General features: G+C 39.0%; 6 protein-coding genes and 1 non-coding gene across 12 annotated transcripts; 3 read left to right on the top strand and 4 right to left on the bottom strand.

Annotated features, from left to right (window-relative positions):
* Positions 1-152: 152 nt before the first annotated feature.
* F29B9.13 lies at positions 153-273 on the bottom strand. Its single transcript, NR_053125.1, has one exon. It is a non-coding gene; the product is annotated as an Unclassified non-coding RNA F29B9.13 (non-coding RNA).
* Positions 274-2197: 1924 nt separating this feature from the next.
* F29B9.1 (Protein-lysine N-methyltransferase CELE_F29B9.1) lies at positions 2198-4110 on the bottom strand. Its single transcript, NM_068211.7, has 5 exons — positions 4004-4110; positions 3766-3946; positions 3591-3719; positions 2934-3124; positions 2198-2397 (listed from the first exon to the last, which is right to left on the bottom strand). Exons 1-5 carry the CDS (start codon positions 4063-4065, stop codon positions 2250-2252), a joined length of 711 nt encoding a protein of 236 aa, NP_500612.1. The 5' UTR covers positions 4066-4110; the 3' UTR covers positions 2198-2249.
* A 166-nt stretch (positions 4111-4276) lies between these two features.
* Positions 4277-8498, bottom strand: jmjd-1.2 (the record flags this gene model as incomplete). 3 transcript variants are annotated; one of them, NM_068209.7, is made up of 11 exons in its annotated part: positions 4277-4603; positions 4654-5391; positions 5446-5818; positions 6137-6368; positions 6421-6741; positions 7100-7226; positions 7281-7683; positions 7848-8036; positions 8094-8132; positions 8179-8250; positions 8298-8498. In NM_068209.7, the coding sequence occupies 11 exons, from the start codon at positions 8478-8480 to the stop codon at positions 4548-4550; spliced, it is 2733 nt and encodes a 910-aa protein (NP_500610.1). The 3 variants fall into 3 exon arrangements, with proteins under 3 accessions (NP_500610.1, NP_500611.1, NP_001294381.1); NM_068210.5 differs by lacking the exon at positions 8094-8132 and having other exon boundaries at positions 4281-4603; NM_001307452.3 differs by having other exon boundaries at positions 4548-4603; positions 7848-8132; positions 8298-8480.
* A 789-nt stretch (positions 8499-9287) lies between these two features.
* F29B9.11 (Cytochrome c oxidase polypeptide VIIc) lies at positions 9288-9858 on the top strand. The gene is made up of 2 exons (NM_001383083.2): positions 9288-9402; positions 9641-9858. The coding sequence occupies exons 1-2, from the start codon at positions 9289-9291 to the stop codon at positions 9791-9793; spliced, it is 267 nt and encodes an 88-aa protein (NP_001370686.1). The 5' UTR covers position 9288; the 3' UTR covers positions 9794-9858.
* A 113-nt stretch (positions 9859-9971) lies between these two features.
* mrps-21 (Mitochondrial Ribosomal Protein, Small) lies at positions 9972-10440 on the top strand (the record flags this gene model as incomplete). Its single annotated transcript, NM_068207.5, has 2 exons — positions 9972-10123; positions 10177-10440. 2 exons carry the CDS (start codon positions 9972-9974, stop codon positions 10364-10366), a joined length of 342 nt encoding a protein of 113 aa, NP_500608.2. The 3' UTR covers positions 10367-10440.
* Positions 10441-11514: 1074 nt separating this feature from the next.
* col-111 lies at positions 11515-13698 on the top strand (the record flags this gene model as incomplete). Of its 2 annotated transcripts, NM_068206.7 has the most annotated exons (3): positions 11515-12175; positions 12866-13036; positions 13106-13698. In NM_068206.7, the coding sequence occupies 3 exons, from the start codon at positions 11902-11904 to the stop codon at positions 13657-13659; spliced, it is 999 nt and encodes a 332-aa protein (NP_500607.2). The 2 variants fall into 2 exon arrangements, with proteins under 2 accessions (NP_500607.2, NP_001380137.1); NM_001392302.1 differs by lacking the exon at positions 11515-12175 and having other exon boundaries at positions 12925-13036; positions 13106-13659.
* psr-1 lies at positions 13641-16196 on the bottom strand (the record flags this gene model as incomplete). 3 transcript variants are annotated; one of them, NM_001307453.3, is made up of 6 exons in its annotated part: positions 13775-14018; positions 14198-14724; positions 15102-15254; positions 15762-15882; positions 15938-16104; positions 16158-16196. In NM_001307453.3, 6 exons carry the CDS (start codon positions 16194-16196, stop codon positions 13775-13777), a joined length of 1251 nt encoding a protein of 416 aa, NP_001294382.1. The 3 variants fall into 3 exon arrangements, with proteins under 3 accessions (NP_001379906.1, NP_001294382.1, NP_001040941.1); NM_001392301.1 differs by lacking the exon at positions 16158-16196 and having other exon boundaries at positions 13641-14018; NM_001047476.5 differs by lacking the exons at positions 15762-15882; positions 15938-16104; positions 16158-16196 and having other exon boundaries at positions 15102-15185.
* Positions 16197-16234: the final 38 nt, after the last annotated feature.

Here is a 16234-nt window from a genome sequence, read left to right as displayed (position 1 = left end):
GGTAATTGAATTATTTTATTATGTTTTTCGGCGGGAAGGATGGGGGGACAAGAAGACACAACAATTTGTCTTCATACTACTAAAAAAACTGGAAGAAGTTATGCAAAAAAAAATAACGTTCGGTGGGATAAAAAAAAGGAAGAAGCGGTCGCAGAAAATGAAAAAAAACGCCGTTTGTGGTGTTGGCAAAGAGAGGAAGAGAAATGGGAGGACCCCACGACGGCCACAATGAAATCAAACTTTTTGATGTCACACCAGGCCACTGACAATTAGTGACACCCGCCCGCCGGGGTGGCACGAGGAAACTAAACGTTTTATTCAATTATTGGTATTTTGGAAAGTTCTGGTCTTGGCACGAAAAGGTCATTTTTGATTCGGTTAGTTTTGACACTGAAATTTTTGCACTTTCCAACTTTAAATTGCATTATTTTTTCTTCTGATTTCCTAAAAATAAATCAACTAGAGTACTGTAGAAAGGTTTTTCTCGTAATTTAATGCACTGATGATTCTACATCGAAAGCTATTTTTTATTAGTCAGCCGTGAGTTTGTGATTTTTTTTCCAAAAATACGGTACCTGGTCTCGATACGACCAATTTTTGGTGATTCTTTAAAAATGCGCGAATTAAAGGGGTACTGTAATTTCAAATTGTGCTGGCTGCGGAATTTTTTGTCAATTTTTCATAGTTTTTTTTTACGATGTGTATTTGCTTGCTTTGCTTAAGTATTTTGATTGAAAAAAAAACTGTGAAGATCCAATTGGTACCCAGTAAAAATTCCGCAACAATAAAAATCTGAATTTACAGAATTTTTTAAAGGCGCACATCTTTTCGAGTTTAATAATAATTTTCTTGTCGAGACCGGTACCGTATTTTTTGCGCAAAAATCGAAACATGGGGAATAAAACAAAAGATTTTAAAATTATTATGCTCACAATATTCTGAAATGCGTGTTTAAATGTTGCTCGGATTTTCTCGAATGGGTCTCACCGTGAAAAAAAGTTATATATCCTTTTTTCGGGATTTCGTAGACGAATATCTTCATTTTTCTACTTTTTCTTGATTTTTGTGAAGATTTTCAGTTTTTAATTATTATTTTTCAAAAGAAAAGGAAAGATTCGAAAACTTTTTCGCGGTGAGACCATTCAAAAAAATTTTAATGAAAAAGGGTGTGCGCCTTTAAGAACTACAGTAGTGTCTAAAAGCTTTATTTTTTGAAAAACAAATTTAAAATAATAGAATAATATTTATAGAAAATTACAAAAAAAAGGAGTGGAGGTTACTGTACTCATTAAAGGCGCACACCTTTATCAAAAATCTGTCGTCGTATCAAAAATTGCAAAATTCACCTGGAAAATTATTTTTTTAATAGAAAACTATGTAGCATTAAAAATAAAAATCATCAAAAACAATCTCGAAAAGCTCAAATTTTTTAAACTACAGTACCCCTAGCTTAAAGGCGCATACATAGTTGAATCTCAGAACGTTTTTGAAAAGAAAAGTTGCAGAAAAACTTCCGGAAGTCAACTTTTTTGCATAACATTTTCGTCCTTCCTTCTTTCACCAAAAAACGACTATACTTGTGTGTGTGTCGTCGTCAATTGTCTTTGGCACTCTGCCTATACAGACTAATAAAAAACCACCAAGAAGTCACCCAGAAAACAAAAAGAAAACAAGAGAAATATGCATGTTCAGATGGATTAAAGAAATGTGTGAAAAGTGTGCGTACGGGAGGGGAGCAAGAGGTAGAAAACGAACATGTAAAAAAGATTGAATGAATGATTAATGAGGCGACGAAAGGTCGAAAAGAGAAGCTCTTTCACAACGTGGAATCTCTGCAGCTGCTGCTGTTGCTGCTACTTGTGCTCGGAGCCGAAAGTGAGCCCCCATCTTCGGGTCACAAGCACCCCATCTCCTTCCTTCAAAAGGAGTCCCTGGAGACGAAGGAGCTCCCCGCGTCTAAGAAGGCGCCGCCCTATCAAACTCCCATTTTCCGCGAAAAGTAGTCTAGGAGGAGAAGGGTCTGCTGCCACTTTCTCCAAGATCCATCATGCCGAGCAACACTGGCGTTAAAATGATGATGATGATGCACCTGATTAGCTAAAGAGAGAACACAGTGGGAGAGAGATAAGAGAAACCTACTTTTTTTTTATATAACAACTGAGAAACTGAGAAACGATGGGAGAAATGTGGGGGGGGGGGGGGAAGGGGGAAAAGAAATGAACAACAACAATAACACAGAGGAGAGGTGTTTATAGAGTCTTCTTCCGGAAGACGGCACCCGTTGAAGTGACACCTTGTTTTCCGCCAAACGAGAAGCTGTGACTTGCTGGTACTTCACACACGATCTCTAGACTTGTTGAGCCGCCGCCGCCACCGAATTGCGAGCACATCTCGTCGCTGAAAAGGAAAACAATTGATTTCGACTTACAATGGAAGTATTTGAACTTGCATATGTCATTTGAAAGAGTAACTTCAAAAAATTTAGGTGCATACGAGAACTTTGAACTAGAAAAAATCGATCTGAACTCGGTTCAGCTCATTTTTTCAATATTTTTTTTGAATCTAATGAACAATTTGAGACGATTTTTAAAAAATTCAAAAATCCTGACTTTTTTTAATCAAAAAATTTGGTTCAGTCAAAAAAAATTCCGATTTTTTCTGAAACCTTGGAAAATTGTTGGAAATATCTAAATTGATTTTCTTTTTTAAATCTCCCTAATTGAAAAAATACAATTTTTAACTGAAAACTTTGGTCAAAAAATTTTTGGTCAAAAAACAATGCAAATTTTTGATAAACTTTTTAATGGAAAAAAATGGTCTGGAAGCTGTTTCAGATCAACTTTTCTCAGTTTCAAAGTGCTCGTATGCCGCTCAATTTTTTGGAGTGACCTATTTAGAAGTTTCATTTCGAGGCCCTTTTTAGGCCTACTTACAAAGTGAAATTACACGAGAATATCACAAATCGACCGCCAGCGCTCAGACCATTATCAAGAAAACCCAAGTAGGCTTTCAGACGAGCTTCTCGTTCATCGGATAGGCTCATCGCGTCCCATGTGCCTTTATCGAGAATTACATCGAATTTCGAGGAGAAAAAGTCGGCTGGCGGTGTGGTTATGTCCAATTGCTGAAAGAAAACGTTTTTGCTTTGAAATTTCGAGAAAAACAATATTTAAAGGCGGTTTGCAGAAAAAATTCAAATTGGTGAATTAATTTTAAATTCCCGAGCAAATTAATAACCTAGTTTCGACATTTCGCGTTTTCTTCGATTTTCTTATATTTTCCTTAAACTTTTGAAACACCCCTTGTCAATTTTTAGAAAGTTTTCCGCAAAAAAATTATAAATTAAAGTAAACTTAGCGCTTTTCAGGCCTTCTTCCCGGGAAAATGTCTGAAAATTGATAAACGGTGTTTTTACAAAAGAAACCAATCAAATTAGTCGGAAAACGCGAAAATGTCGGAACTAGGTAATTTATTTGCGCGGAAATTCAAAATAATTAGCTATTTTTTCGTTATTTATGCAAAAATTTATGTTTTAGATGAATAAACACCTCTTCTCCGTTTTTAATGATGCAAAATTCAAAAATTTACACCTCAAATTCAATATCTACTAATTCTTCGTCTTCTTCCTCTTCTCGCTCAGCTTTCGAAGCGGCTGCAGAAAGATCAACAGCTTTTTGACAATAATCAACACCTTTCAGACTCTGGAATCCTTTCGATCTCTGAAAAAAAACTGAATTTCAGAGGTTTTGAGCTCGAAATCCATACCAATTTCCTCAAAACCGATCCATTTCCACATCCCAAATCAAGAATCTTTGCATCTTTGCCGGTTTTCGAATCGATTAAATATTTTACGATTCGTGTTTCAGACGATGTTCCGAACCACACCTCTCCCTCATCTCCGTGTTGCTTGAAATTTTTAAGTTCCAACTCGTATCGTTGATCCCAGCTGAAATAAAAATGTTTTAGCCAACTCTAGATGTAAATTTTTAGAATTTTTACTTACAAATCCTTGGTTCCAAGTTGTGAAGAAGCAATTTCAACACTTTGTTCGCTCATGTCGCTCATTTCAAGCTATTTTAAAACCCGAAAATAAATAATAAATTCCAAAATCTGAAAAAAGTAGTTCCATAGAGCTTTTTTTGCATTTGCATTTGCCTCGTTTCTCTAATTCTCTGTTCACTCTCTAGAGAGATCTCTTCTAGGAAATCCAAGTTTAAAGTCTAAAAAGCAGATATTTTCTTGCATTTCACTTTCAACAATGTTCACATCAAGGAAAAAAATTAACATAATCAACGCTTTATTGTGCGTGTGTATTTTCAAACTACAAAAAAATCCCCGTCAGTAAATTCGGGAGATCGTCTTGTACAAATTTTTGGATGCAAAAGAACCGCGTGAAAGAATATGGGATTGTGTGAATAAAACAATAAAACGAATGTAAAAATTAGTCAAAAATACGGGGAAATTACTATTAAGATCGGGGGGCACTTTATAATTGTACGAGATTTATATTTCGTCAAAGTGCACACATATCTTGAGGTAGAGGACGTTCACATTTTGAGCTTCTTCATGAGGCGATCTCTGGAACTCATTTCCTTTTTCTTTGCTGAAAAAAAAAATTATTAAACAGTTCTCAAGGTTTCGATCTTTTCTTACGTGGTGGTTTCTCCTTTTTCTCTTTTGGTTGCTTCGGTGGCTTTGGCTCTTTAACCTTCTTGATTTTCTCTCCGGAATGAACAGCTTCACAGCGCTCCAGTTCGTTGTCAAGCTCGCGGAAGCTTTTCGTCGCCTTTTCCGGAATCTCTTCGACGCGTGCTTCGAGATGGGATCCACAATAGTCGGCCACGTTCTGATTCAACTTTACTTTTCTTCCAGACGACGTGCATTGATTATTGAATATCTGGACAACGCCCTTCTGATCTTCAGTCGGTCCCATTCCAATCTTGATGGTCAATGGAGCTGTAACTTCGGAAGGACCTGCTGCTTCAGGAACCGGAACCTTCTCCTCGGGAACTTCCTCTTTCTTCGCCTTCTTCACCTTCGGAGCATCATCATTGTCCTTCTTAGCCTTTTTCGTATACTTCTTCTTGTAGGCAGTCGAGCTGGACGGGCAATAGTCCTCATCATCCCGCTCCGCGGATTCTCGACTTTTACGTTTCTGCTTCAACCCCATCGGCTTATTCTTGGCATTCTGAATCTTCGTCTGAATCTCAATCTGCTTCCTCACCGAGATCATAATCTTATTCTTGTCGTCAGTGGGCAGGATCGCGTTCTTCTCGGGACCCAATCTCAACTCTCGATCCATCCAGCGCTCCATTTCGGCCTTCATGATTTGTGACGCCGTCCAAATATTCTTCTCCTGCTCACGCATGTCAGAACCTTCCTGATTGGCTTCTGAAATGTAGCGAATATTAGTAAAACCGCTATACAAACTAGTAAATTGCTTACCTGTAATCTTCTCAAGCAAGACGTTTCGCATGTACATCCAATGAAGAAGTTCGAAATTCGGAAAGTAGAACTTCTCCTCGCTTCTAATTTCCTTACGAATCGCGTTTTCGAGATGGTACACGCGCATTTGCATCTCAAGATTTCCCAAATGCAAGAAGTTTCCTCCAAAAACGAGCGAATCGACTGGAGTGAGAACCGCGTGAATCCAACCAGCCGGGATGAGCAGTGTCTGACCTTCCTTGATCACAACTCGCTTAACAGCTCCGTTGGCAATGTCACCGAACCATGTAGTGGTGTCCGGAGATGTCTCGTGTGCTTGATAAGCTGCAAAGTTCTGCTCCGTTGGCGCGGCGATGTAGAAGATTTTCTCGCCCTGAAAATAGAGTTAATAAGCTTTGAGAAAACCAATTTCAGTTGAAAGAAGGGTATTTCGAACATTACGATCCTAAATGTGCTCAAATCAACGAATTTCGTGATGAGGCTTCTCAAAAATGCTTTTAAAATCTCGGAAAATAGGAGATTTTAGCCAAATTTAGTCTTTTTTTTTTAATTTTGAACCTCCAAAAAAACCAAAAAAATATTGAGAATTTTTTCAGAAGTTTCAAACGAAATTCGTTAATTTGAGAACATTTTGGCGGGGTCAGAACGTTCACAATCCGCGGAACCATTTATATTCCTTCAATAATTATACCTTCAAAATGTGATAGTAGACGCTACTACCACCAAAGTCCACGTGGAAATCCGTATAAGATCCAGCCATTCCTGCGAGACAAAACTGTTCCACTTTTGGTCGCTGATCTTCTGGAAGATATTCTTCTCTCTGGAGGAGTTTAATGTACTCCGCTCCACTGACATCAGGCCACAGGCGGTTGACCATTGAGATTTCCTGGACAAATCTTGGCGGCTTAGCGATTTCTTTCATCCTGGAAATGTTAATTAATTAATTTTTCAATTGTTTTCAGTTAATAAACTCACTCATTATTGTCCGAGAATTCAAGGGACAGAAAATTGTACAAGAGTGGTCTGTTTTTAGTGTCGCGAAAAAGTTTTCTGAACGTATCAAGCTTCATCGAATAGGTGCTCTGATTATAGACATCGATCGTGTCCACTTCATAATCCGATCCCATAATTTTCACAACATCCTCCAAATCGAATCCAGGCTTCGGCATTGTCATATTGAGGCCGTCCATGTCTTTGACCATAAAAACTTTTCCCCAGTTGTCAGCTCCTCCGAGTTTTTCGAATTCTCTGCGGAATTCGTAGCCATCTTCGACAATGCAAACCTCATCGTCGGTTCTAAAGAATACAAATTTAATTTTAAATAATCTTTAAGGGAGGTCTGGGTTTTTTGCTTGTTTAGACTCAAAATGTGCCGGAATGAACGAAAAACATTATTATAGGTGATAAATTCAAGTTTTTTCGTTGATTTATGTACATTTGAAGCCAATAGGTAATCAAAAAAGGCCAATTTTAGTAAACTGACAGCTCAGAATGTACCAAATAAACGAAAAATGTGAGAAAACGGCAAAAATGGGAGTTTTCAGCTGAGATTAACTCTTTTTCTTGAAATTTTTGTGAAGTCTTCGTTCATTTTGGCGTATTTCGAGTCTTCACAAATAACAACCAAGTCATCTTTTAATGAAAATTCCCTTACGGTGAGGGAACAGTATTTTCTCTGGTGATGAAATCCTCAATCCAAGTTTTTGAGCCAACTTCAATTCCGAGATGCTTCTCGTTCGGACTGTACCAGCGATAACGATGTGGGGCGACGACTTTGTATCCTAAAATAATAAATAAATATATTTAATTGCAAGCTATTCGATGAAAAAACTTACGAATGCTATGTCCGGTATGTGGAACGCATTTGGGGCAGAAAAATTTCTCATACAGGTAATACTCAAATTGCTCGAGGCCTGAGCACAGAAAATGGTACCAGGTTTGGCAAGAGTCACAGCCAATCCATTGGAAGTCATTTTTCTTGTGATGGTGAGATTTCTTCTTGCTCATCAGTGGCTTTTCCTTTTCCTTCTTCTTTTCCTCTTCAAGAGCAATTAGATCATCTTCATGAGTAAATTTTCCGCATCCTCCACATCGATCCGATTCCTTTGGAGTTTTCTGCTCTGGGACATCATCTTCTTCACTGTCCGAGTCCACCTCAAGCTTCAATTCTTCTTGAACTTCTTTCTTTTTTGTTTTCATTTCGTCGAAATTCGAAATTGAAACGAAACGGAATGGAGGCTGGAATAAAATTTGATGATATTTATCAATTAATTTTTTTTCTTCATTTAAAAGTTCAGTATGATATTGCCACGGGAAATTTGAATTTTTTCAAAAATTTATAAATTTATAAATAAATTTTTTTTGAATGAAAATAATCTTCCACATTTCAGAATAAACCATACCTCAGATCCGTTGCTGACGTAGTTCTGATTTGACTCCATCTTCGGCGCTTCCGCTTCCATCTTGTTGCTCATTGCAGCCTGATTATCCGATGAATCTGTCACATGTGGCTCGATTTTAGGCTCGCTCTTCGGATTGTGCTGCTTTCTCCTCGGATCTTTTGGAGCGCCCATCTTGTTGTAAGCTCTCGCCTGGAAAATTACGTTGAGAAATGGAGGAAGTTCAGTGAAATCGGAGGTTACACTCACTTTCATGAGCACTGATTCTATCGCAAAATCAACCGAATTCTGAGATGAGACTTTTTTTAAAATTTTAAATGAATAAAACACTTACTCTATCCATTTCGGAAACCGATTCATGGGAATTGCCATTCAAATGATTTTGAGGAGCTGCGACGCTTGCTTCCTGTAATCAATATCATTGAATAATCGCAGAAAAATAAAAAATCGTACAGAAACTAATGGCGTTTGATGCTCAGTAGAGGAAAGAGCCGGTTGAGAGGCTGTGTATGACATTCCTGGCTCGCCGATTGCCGATTCGTGATTCTTATGGTCGGAATGCTGATCCATCATTAGAAGTGCTGATTGGTCTCGAGAAAACTCGTTTTTTTGTATATTTATATCATTACCATCCATTTGGAATGTGTAGATTCTGGAAAACAACGATTTTTAACGGAAAACTCGAAAACTTCAACGAATAGTCGATTGAAAGGGAAACAACGGACAAAATAACATGAAAATAGCTTCGAAATGTTTAAATTTATTTCTGTTACAACATTTTTCAATAAAAAACTCCAGAAAAATGATGGAAAACTGAAATATATGCTGAAAAAACTGTAAGCCTCGAGGAGATGTGAAGAAGAAGAGAAACGAGACGCAGCATGCGAAACAAGAGACACTGCGAAACGGGGGAACGTGAGTCGCGATGAAATTTACGAGTTTGTGGGATTAAATACTAATTAGTAGATAAACTTTAAGATGAAAATATCAATATTGATTAGTTGAATTGATTGCAATTCTGAATACAAAAAATTTTTAACGAGAAAATCAATTTCTGCCTGTCCACTTCCGGGTTTTGGTGTCTCGCATTCACCGTTCACTCGCTTCGCAGTGTCTCCGTCTTTCTCACCTTCCGTATTCTCACACTTGGCACGTAGCCAAGCGGCTGGTCTCGCAACGATTGTTTTTGTTTTCCGTCAGCCGTCTCTGCGCCTTTAACCTCTCACAGCCTGCCGATTATTTTTTAAGCAGATTTTTACTATTTTTCAGCTTTCAAGCTTCATCCATTAGCAAAATCAAATAATTTTTTGATTCATTGTGTAGAATTAACGATTTTCGTATAGTTTCTGTTTTTATAACCGCCTGAATCGTATTCTCTGTTTCGTTTTCTATGGATTATCATGCTTGCTCAATTACTCTGTAAATTTAAACGATTTATTGCAGGATGCTGAACCGTGCTGTGCTCTCCTTGGCTAGAAGCCAACATGTCATCCGTCGCTCGCTTCACAAGGGAGTTGACTCGACCCCACCACTCCGTTTCACCTCTGTCAGCGAGAAGGTAATTTTTTATTTGCTAAATGTCTTGAACTTATCCTTGTGAGCAGTAAAACTTAAAATACCACTAGCTCACCAAAAAAAACTAAATTTCAGTTTGTACATTCGTTTGAATGGATTTGAAAAATTAATTTCTGAACTAAAAGATACAGTTTTGAAATTTGTCTCACTTTTAATTTAGCTGCTCAAAAACATATTTATCCAGATATCCATATTATTCACTATAACACCAATTTTTTCAGGTTGCCCTTTACGGACTCATCTGCGTCGCTTTCATGGCATACCCAACTTCCGTCCTCTTCAGACTTGATAGTCTTCGCCCAAGACCGGATAATGCTCTCTCCCCAGAAGTCCAAGAAGAGATTGACGCCCGTGTTGCCGCCCGCAGACAGTAGAAGTAATATTATGCCACGAGCCATTGTGTAGACTTTTGAGAACAACAATAAATCGATTCTTGTTTTCTCTTCGCTTTTTCTCAATTTTATTCGCTGTCAAATGTGGTTTATCCATCCATGAAAGATAAATGTTCGATTCGGTTTTTCATTTAGAATTTTTTTGATAATTGTTTTAAAGATGGTACGTCAATTCACCTGGAGAGGAACGATTTCTCAGCCGTTCGCGATTAAACTTTTCAAAGGAATTTGGAATTCACATCCAAGATTCGCAACTCGAACAGTAATGGTGCAGAACAATGATGTCGATGGAGCTTTCGGACTTCTTAACAGGTTTTCTTTGGAAAAATTCCCAGAACATAATTTCAAGATTGAAATAATTTCAGATTGATGGATTCAGAAGGAATGCTGAAAATCATTCGCCGCACTCAATTCTATCAGAAGCCCTACATGCAACGAAAAACACTGTCGATGGAAGCATCAACGGCGATTTTCAACGAGGACATGAACCGGAAAATGAAATTTCTCGTTCGAAAAAATCGTCCCGACAAGCATCCCGGACAAGTGACGTCCTAATTTCGATCTCAGAAAATAGTTGTTTTGAGTTTTTTGTTTTGTTTTGTTTTACAGCAATAAAAGTGTAAATTAATTGAGAATTTAGAAACAAGGATATTGGTTTTAATGTAAAAAGTTGAGGATCGTCGGTATGGATTTTAAGGATTGCACACGTAGAATGAGGAGAAACAGGCGCCGCAGCGCCCGCGGGGCGCTTGTCGCGGCGAGACCCGTGCCGGAGGAAAATGCCTGCGCCTTTAGTTTGCTACTGTCTCTCTCACTCCGCTGTCACGGGAAAACATCCCATTCTCGGGTCGCTGCGCTCCCCCGAGAAAAGGTTTTCCCTTGTTCCTAGCTCCGTTCGAGAGAAATGAGGTTTAAGGATTAAGGTATGGATTGCAAGGGAAGCCAAACATGGAAAAACCTGATCAATGAATTTTTGCGGTTTTTAGTCAAAAATACAGTGACAAGTTTCGACAATAATTTATAAATAAGAAAACGCATAGAAAATAACTAAAGTTGAAACTACTGTACTTCTTAAAGGCGCATTTTTATTCGTTTCGAGACCTGATACCACATTAAAGGCACACGCTGCGGGTCTCGCCACGATCTCAGTTAATGTGGCTGTTACACGTGATTAATTTGAGGCCCCACGAAAAGGGGAGCAGAACGAAAAGGGGATCTGCAAAAATGGGATCTGCGAAAAGGGATATACGAAAAGGGGAGCTGGCACTGTGCCAAACGCACAAAACGCTTTTTTATTCTCATCCAACGCACGACTTTGTTATAACCACACTCCGTTATTACGCATCGCGCGTTGTTTAGCGAAAAATACAAAAAAAAAGTCGTGCGCTGAATGAGAATAAAAAAGCGGTTTGTGCGTTTGGCACAGTGCCAGCTCCCCTTTTCGTATCTCCTCTTTTCGCAGATCCCCTTTTTGCATATCCCCATTAATTTCAAGTAATTGTGTAGAAAACTAGCCGAATTTCCAACAACCTAACAAAATTCGAAAAAGGGATACAGAAAAATGCGACTTTTGAATTTGAGGTGCAAACGTGCTCCAACGCCATAATGAAAATGCTCCGCCTCCAGACTTTGGGTCTCGTTAGGTTTTGGCTTGTATATAATCAATTTGGACATTAAAAAATAATAACTTGAAACGTTTGTTTTTTTTATTTTGCCGCCAACACCTAACGAGACCCAACGTTTAGGGGCGGAGCGTTTTCACCTGGAGCGCGCTTGCACCTCGACCTCAATAATGCGCATTTTTCTGCGCTTCCATAATAAATTGGATTAATCCCTTCTCGTGTTCCCCTTTGATATACGAATCCAATATATCCTTTTTCGTTTCATTGCGCAACTGTTCTTCCTCCATCTCGCTGTCATCCAAAACCGCCATCGAACATGCCAAACTGCTTCCACACCTCGTTATCCATACATGCAACCACACAAACCGGTTTTAGATTTAGCTTCTTGTACTTTCCCCCATCTTCGTTCTATAAAGACATCGTCCACCGTCACTTTGCCATTTCTTTCCATTTTCGTCGTCTAGAACTATGACTGTAGACAACGCGGCGATTGCCACCTGGACAAGTGTCCTGGTGAGCGTTGCGTGCATCTCGTTTTGTGCATTTTTTGCCGCTTCGGTGTGTGAGGATATCAATCAATTTTTGGATGATTCCTTGTTGAGCTTCAAAGAGGGACAGGGACGAACTGATGATGCTTGGAATGAGGTGGTGTTCTTGAATGACAAGAAATTCAAGTCAGAGCTCCTCGTCAGCAACTCGGCCACCGTTCGTCAGAAGCGTTCCGATCTTCCGGCTCATTGTAGTAAGTTTTACAGAGGATTTTTAGACTGTAGTATAATATACAAATGACCGTGGAGAACGTGGATAACAGTACTTTTTGTACTTTTTTAGACTGAAAATTTAAATCGCACATTCAACTTGAGTATAAATTTATATATATCGTATTATTAGGTGAAAATTAAATAATTTACTGCTAAAAAAACTGAAACTTCTATTAACCTGACGCGAAATTAACCGATTTTGTCGTAATAATACGGTACCTGGTCTCAACACGACAACATTTCGTTAAATGCAAAAAGGTGCGCGCCTTTAAAGAGTACTGTAGTTTCAAACTTTCGTTTATTCAGATTTTTTTCATTTTTTCCAAATTGGTTTAAAAACTGCATTTTTAAAAAAGTTTTCATATAAATACATTTATTTTTATCAAAAAACTATGAAAAATCGAAGTAAATTCCACATCAGCGAAAGTTAAAAATTACAGTAATCTTTAAAGGCGCACACGTTTTCAAATTTAACAAAAATCATCCGTGTCGAGACCTGGACAGTTTAAATAGCCTATTTAATCTTTTTCAAAAACGAAACATGTTACAAAAATGAGATTAATTGAAAAAAAAGTAAAATCTTCTCCTCGAGGAGTACACAGTCTGCGTAAATCGACACAGGGACGTGTCAGAGATTTCTCACGGCCATTCTTCCATTTCTTCAATTTCAGACTGTCTTTCTCAAAACCAATGTCCTCCTGGACCTCCTGGACCACCAGGCCCAGCAGGAATGGACGGAAAGCCTGGAGAGCCTGGAGCCTCCGGGCCCCATGGAATGTCTGGATCCGAGCTTACGAAGATGATGAGAAACGATGATACTTGCATCAAATGCCCAGCTGGACGTAAGAACACTCTTCCATTTTCGATTTGTTGTTTCATTTCTAATAGTAAACTAAACTCTGAATTTTCAGCACCCGGACCACGTGGAGCACCGGGATCCGTTGGAGAACCAGGACCACAGGGTAGAGATGGAATGGGTGGTCGACCAGGCAACATGGGACGTCCTGGACCACCTGGACCAGCGGGAGATCCGGGACAAGCCGGATCAAAGGGAGCACCAGGAACCCACGGAAGACAAGGAATGCCAGGAGTACGGTATCAGCTCGGAGAGCCCGGACCAGCCGGCTACCCAGGACCACGTGGAGCACCAGGACCAGTCGGACCACCGGGAGTCGCCGAAGAAGGACCTGATGGCCTACCAGGACCAGCTGGACCACCAGGAAAGCCAGGAATGCCTGGACCAATGGGGACGCCAGGAGGTCCAGGAGAGCCGGGAATTCCTGGATCAGACGCCGCCTATTGTCCATGTCCAAAGAGAGAAGCACTTGTCGAATCATCCGTCATCTCGCAAGAGGTGCCAGAAACCGGATATGGTGACGGAGGAGACAAGTCGAAGAGAGAAAAGGTTGTGGAGACGCATCAAGAGGAACAAACATACGATAGCTTCAAATTCGAACAAGTTTAATTCGTGTTTAAATCTGAATATTCCAAATAAATGTGTGTTCATAGAACAGAGATGAAACAAATGTAAAATAATATAACAACGGTTAGGAAATTTGGAATTTAATTTTTTTAAAAGCTTAAACTAGCGAGTTCTGAAAATAAGTAGTGCTCATTTTCTCCGGACACTCATTCGATCGATCGTCGTTCTTCCGTTTTCGTCCACCACATCGCCCACTATCATCACAATCAGATTCATCAGAAGAATCGTCAGATGATGAGGAAGAGCTTGAAGAATCACTTGAAGACTCGTTCATATCATAGAGCGGGATTTCAGAAGCCGATTTGATAATTTCGAGAAGCTCGGGACGTTGCTCTGTGAGCCTGAAATTTAAAGATTGAGGAATTTACTTTTTCTTATGTCTTAGTTTGTAAAAAAACTTTTTGGCAAGTATTGAAAATGCCGCGCTTTCGTTCTAAACCACGTCCACTTTTCCGTGCCGTACTTTGATTTTTATCATCTTTTTTATCGATTTCCAAACATTTTTTGGATATTTTAGTACCTTTTGACCCAATGCTTGCTCAACTTGGGCCTTCCCTTCACAGTTTTCGGCCATACAAGATGCAAATTCTCGACAGAGCAATAGTTGTGAGTCACTGCAATTGTGTATTCCTCATTGATAACAACATGCCACCATCCAGACGGTACAAACATAGTCTCTCCCGGTCCTTGACGACATTCAATCGGTGCGTATTCCTTCGGCCAACTGGGACTTCGAACTCGTTTATAGACCGTCTGAAACCACGTGATTCCTTCATCCGGATGTTTTCCCTTCTCATGAGCCATCGGTTTCACAAGATCACGTGGTGCAATCGGAGGAATCAGAACCCATCGTTTGTGACCTTGAAGCAACGAATTCCATGCACTTGTCCCGAGTGGATCAATGTGAATTGCAGTTCCAGAACGAGCTGGTCCCATCACAAACCATCGATGTGGAGGTCTCTTCTTATCATCCGCATAGTGGAAGAGATCGTCTTCGAAGAACTTTGGAACCGAATAGTCTTCCGATAACTTTTTCGTCTTTCGTCTCTGTAAAAATCGGTTAATTATATGAAGTTTTTTTACTCATACGCGAAATTTTACGTTTTGGAGCCTAGAGTCTTGTCACGACAATTTTTCGTTAAATTCGAAAAGGTGTGCGCCTTTAAAGAGTACTGTAATTCCAAACTTTCGCTGCTGCCGCGAATTTTAATCAATTTTTCATAGTTTTTCAATGGCAATATTGAAAAGTCAAGAATGACAAGCCACAAAAAACTATGAAAAATCAATAAAATCATTTGCAACGAGATTCTAAAATTATGGTACTATTAAAGGCGCACACATTTTTGCATTTAACAAAAATACATCGTGTCGGGACCAAGTTGGTCCAAAAATCGCAAAATTTCGCCAATGGGTAGTATAAAAACCTCTGCAAAACTGCTATCAAAAATGTAGAGCGGTGAGTCGTCTTTATTGTTGAGCATGTAGTCATGGTAGTACTTCATTTTCATTCTCACCGAGTTGCCATTGTCGTCCTCTCCGCATTTGAAGTTTTGGTTACGGTACTTTTTCGACAGGCGCTGCAAATTCAATTATTAGCCAGTTATGGAGAAAAAAATACTAGATTTTTGACGCAAAAATACGATTTCAGGTCCCACAGCGGCTGAAATTTTTCCGTGAAAACAAGTTTTCTTATGATACTATTGAATTTTCACAAATTTGTCGTTAAAAAATATTTTCTATTGAAAAAAAAACTGAAGTAGATCACGTGAAAAGAGTAGAAACTCAAAAATATTCAAAGATCTTCGAAGAAACCAATGAAAAATCAAAGAAAATTCGATGAAAATTACAGTACTCGTTTATAGGCGCATACTGCTTTTGACGCAGGTCTCGCCGCGACCGAAAAGTTTTCCGGGAAACAAGTGTGCCCCTTTAAAAGAATACTGTAATTCTCTGGTTGAATTTCAATCGTTTTTTCTCGCGTTTTCCCGATTTTCATGGGAAAAAATCGAAAAATCGCAAGGAAGAGTTGAGACCTTATACCGCCTTTGCTTTAAAATCCACATTTTCTTGCATCTGGGCAATACCTCAACCGTCCACTTGTCTTTAGCTGCCCAATTATCAGTCAATCCAGTGATAATAACTGGGATTCTCGGTCTTTCGAAATCTCGGCGGAACTCCTCCACGGTAAGATTATTCCCATCAACTCTGAAATTTTAAATTTAAATTCCTCGATTTTGAAATCTGAAGCTCTAAAAAAAACCTTTGAATACTATCCCTAAATGGAGGCAGATTAAAGCTTTCCGAGTATCCCAGAGTCTCCCATCCGAACTTTCTCAGCTCCGGTCTCGCTTTGTCCTTCGCATGTGAAACCCGTTTATAAGTACGCGGTAATGAGTATCTATCTCGCCCTAATGACATTAGTTGTCTCTGAAAAAAACATTGATTTTTTTTTTGAAACAATACATTTCATTAAAAAAAACCTTCATATCGTCCAAAAACTCTGTGGCAAACGACAACATGTCGTCTATTAAAATAGAAATGCCGAAACTTATTCATT

Source organism: Caenorhabditis elegans, chromosome IV, assembly GCF_000002985.6.
Source record: "Caenorhabditis elegans chromosome IV".
NCBI lineage: Eukaryota > Metazoa > Nematoda > Chromadorea > Rhabditida > Rhabditidae > Caenorhabditis > Caenorhabditis elegans.
Note: the sequence above shows the minus strand (reverse complement) of the source record. Positions and strands in the feature narration are given on the sequence as shown.

Bases quoted from the DNA above. Each gene is read 5' to 3' on its own strand.
- F29B9.1 (NM_068211.7), bottom strand. From the start codon at position 4,065: ATGAGCGACATGAGCGAACAAAGTGTTGAAATTGCTTCTTCACAACTT. The intron at 3,720-3,765 runs GTATGGATTTCG...GTTTTTTTTCAG, and splicing joins GATCGGTTTTGAGGAAATTG to AGATCGAAAGGATTCCAGAG. The intron at 2,398-2,933 runs GTAAGTAGGCCT...TTTCCTTTTCAG, and splicing joins TTCTCGTGTAATTTCACTTT to CGACGAGATGTGCTCGCAAT.
- F29B9.11 (NM_001383083.2), top strand. From the start codon at position 9,289: ATGCTGAACCGTGCTGTGCTCTCCTTGGCTAGAAGCCAACATGTCATC. The intron at 9,403-9,640 runs GTAATTTTTTAT...CAATTTTTTCAG, and splicing joins TCACCTCTGTCAGCGAGAAG to GTTGCCCTTTACGGACTCAT.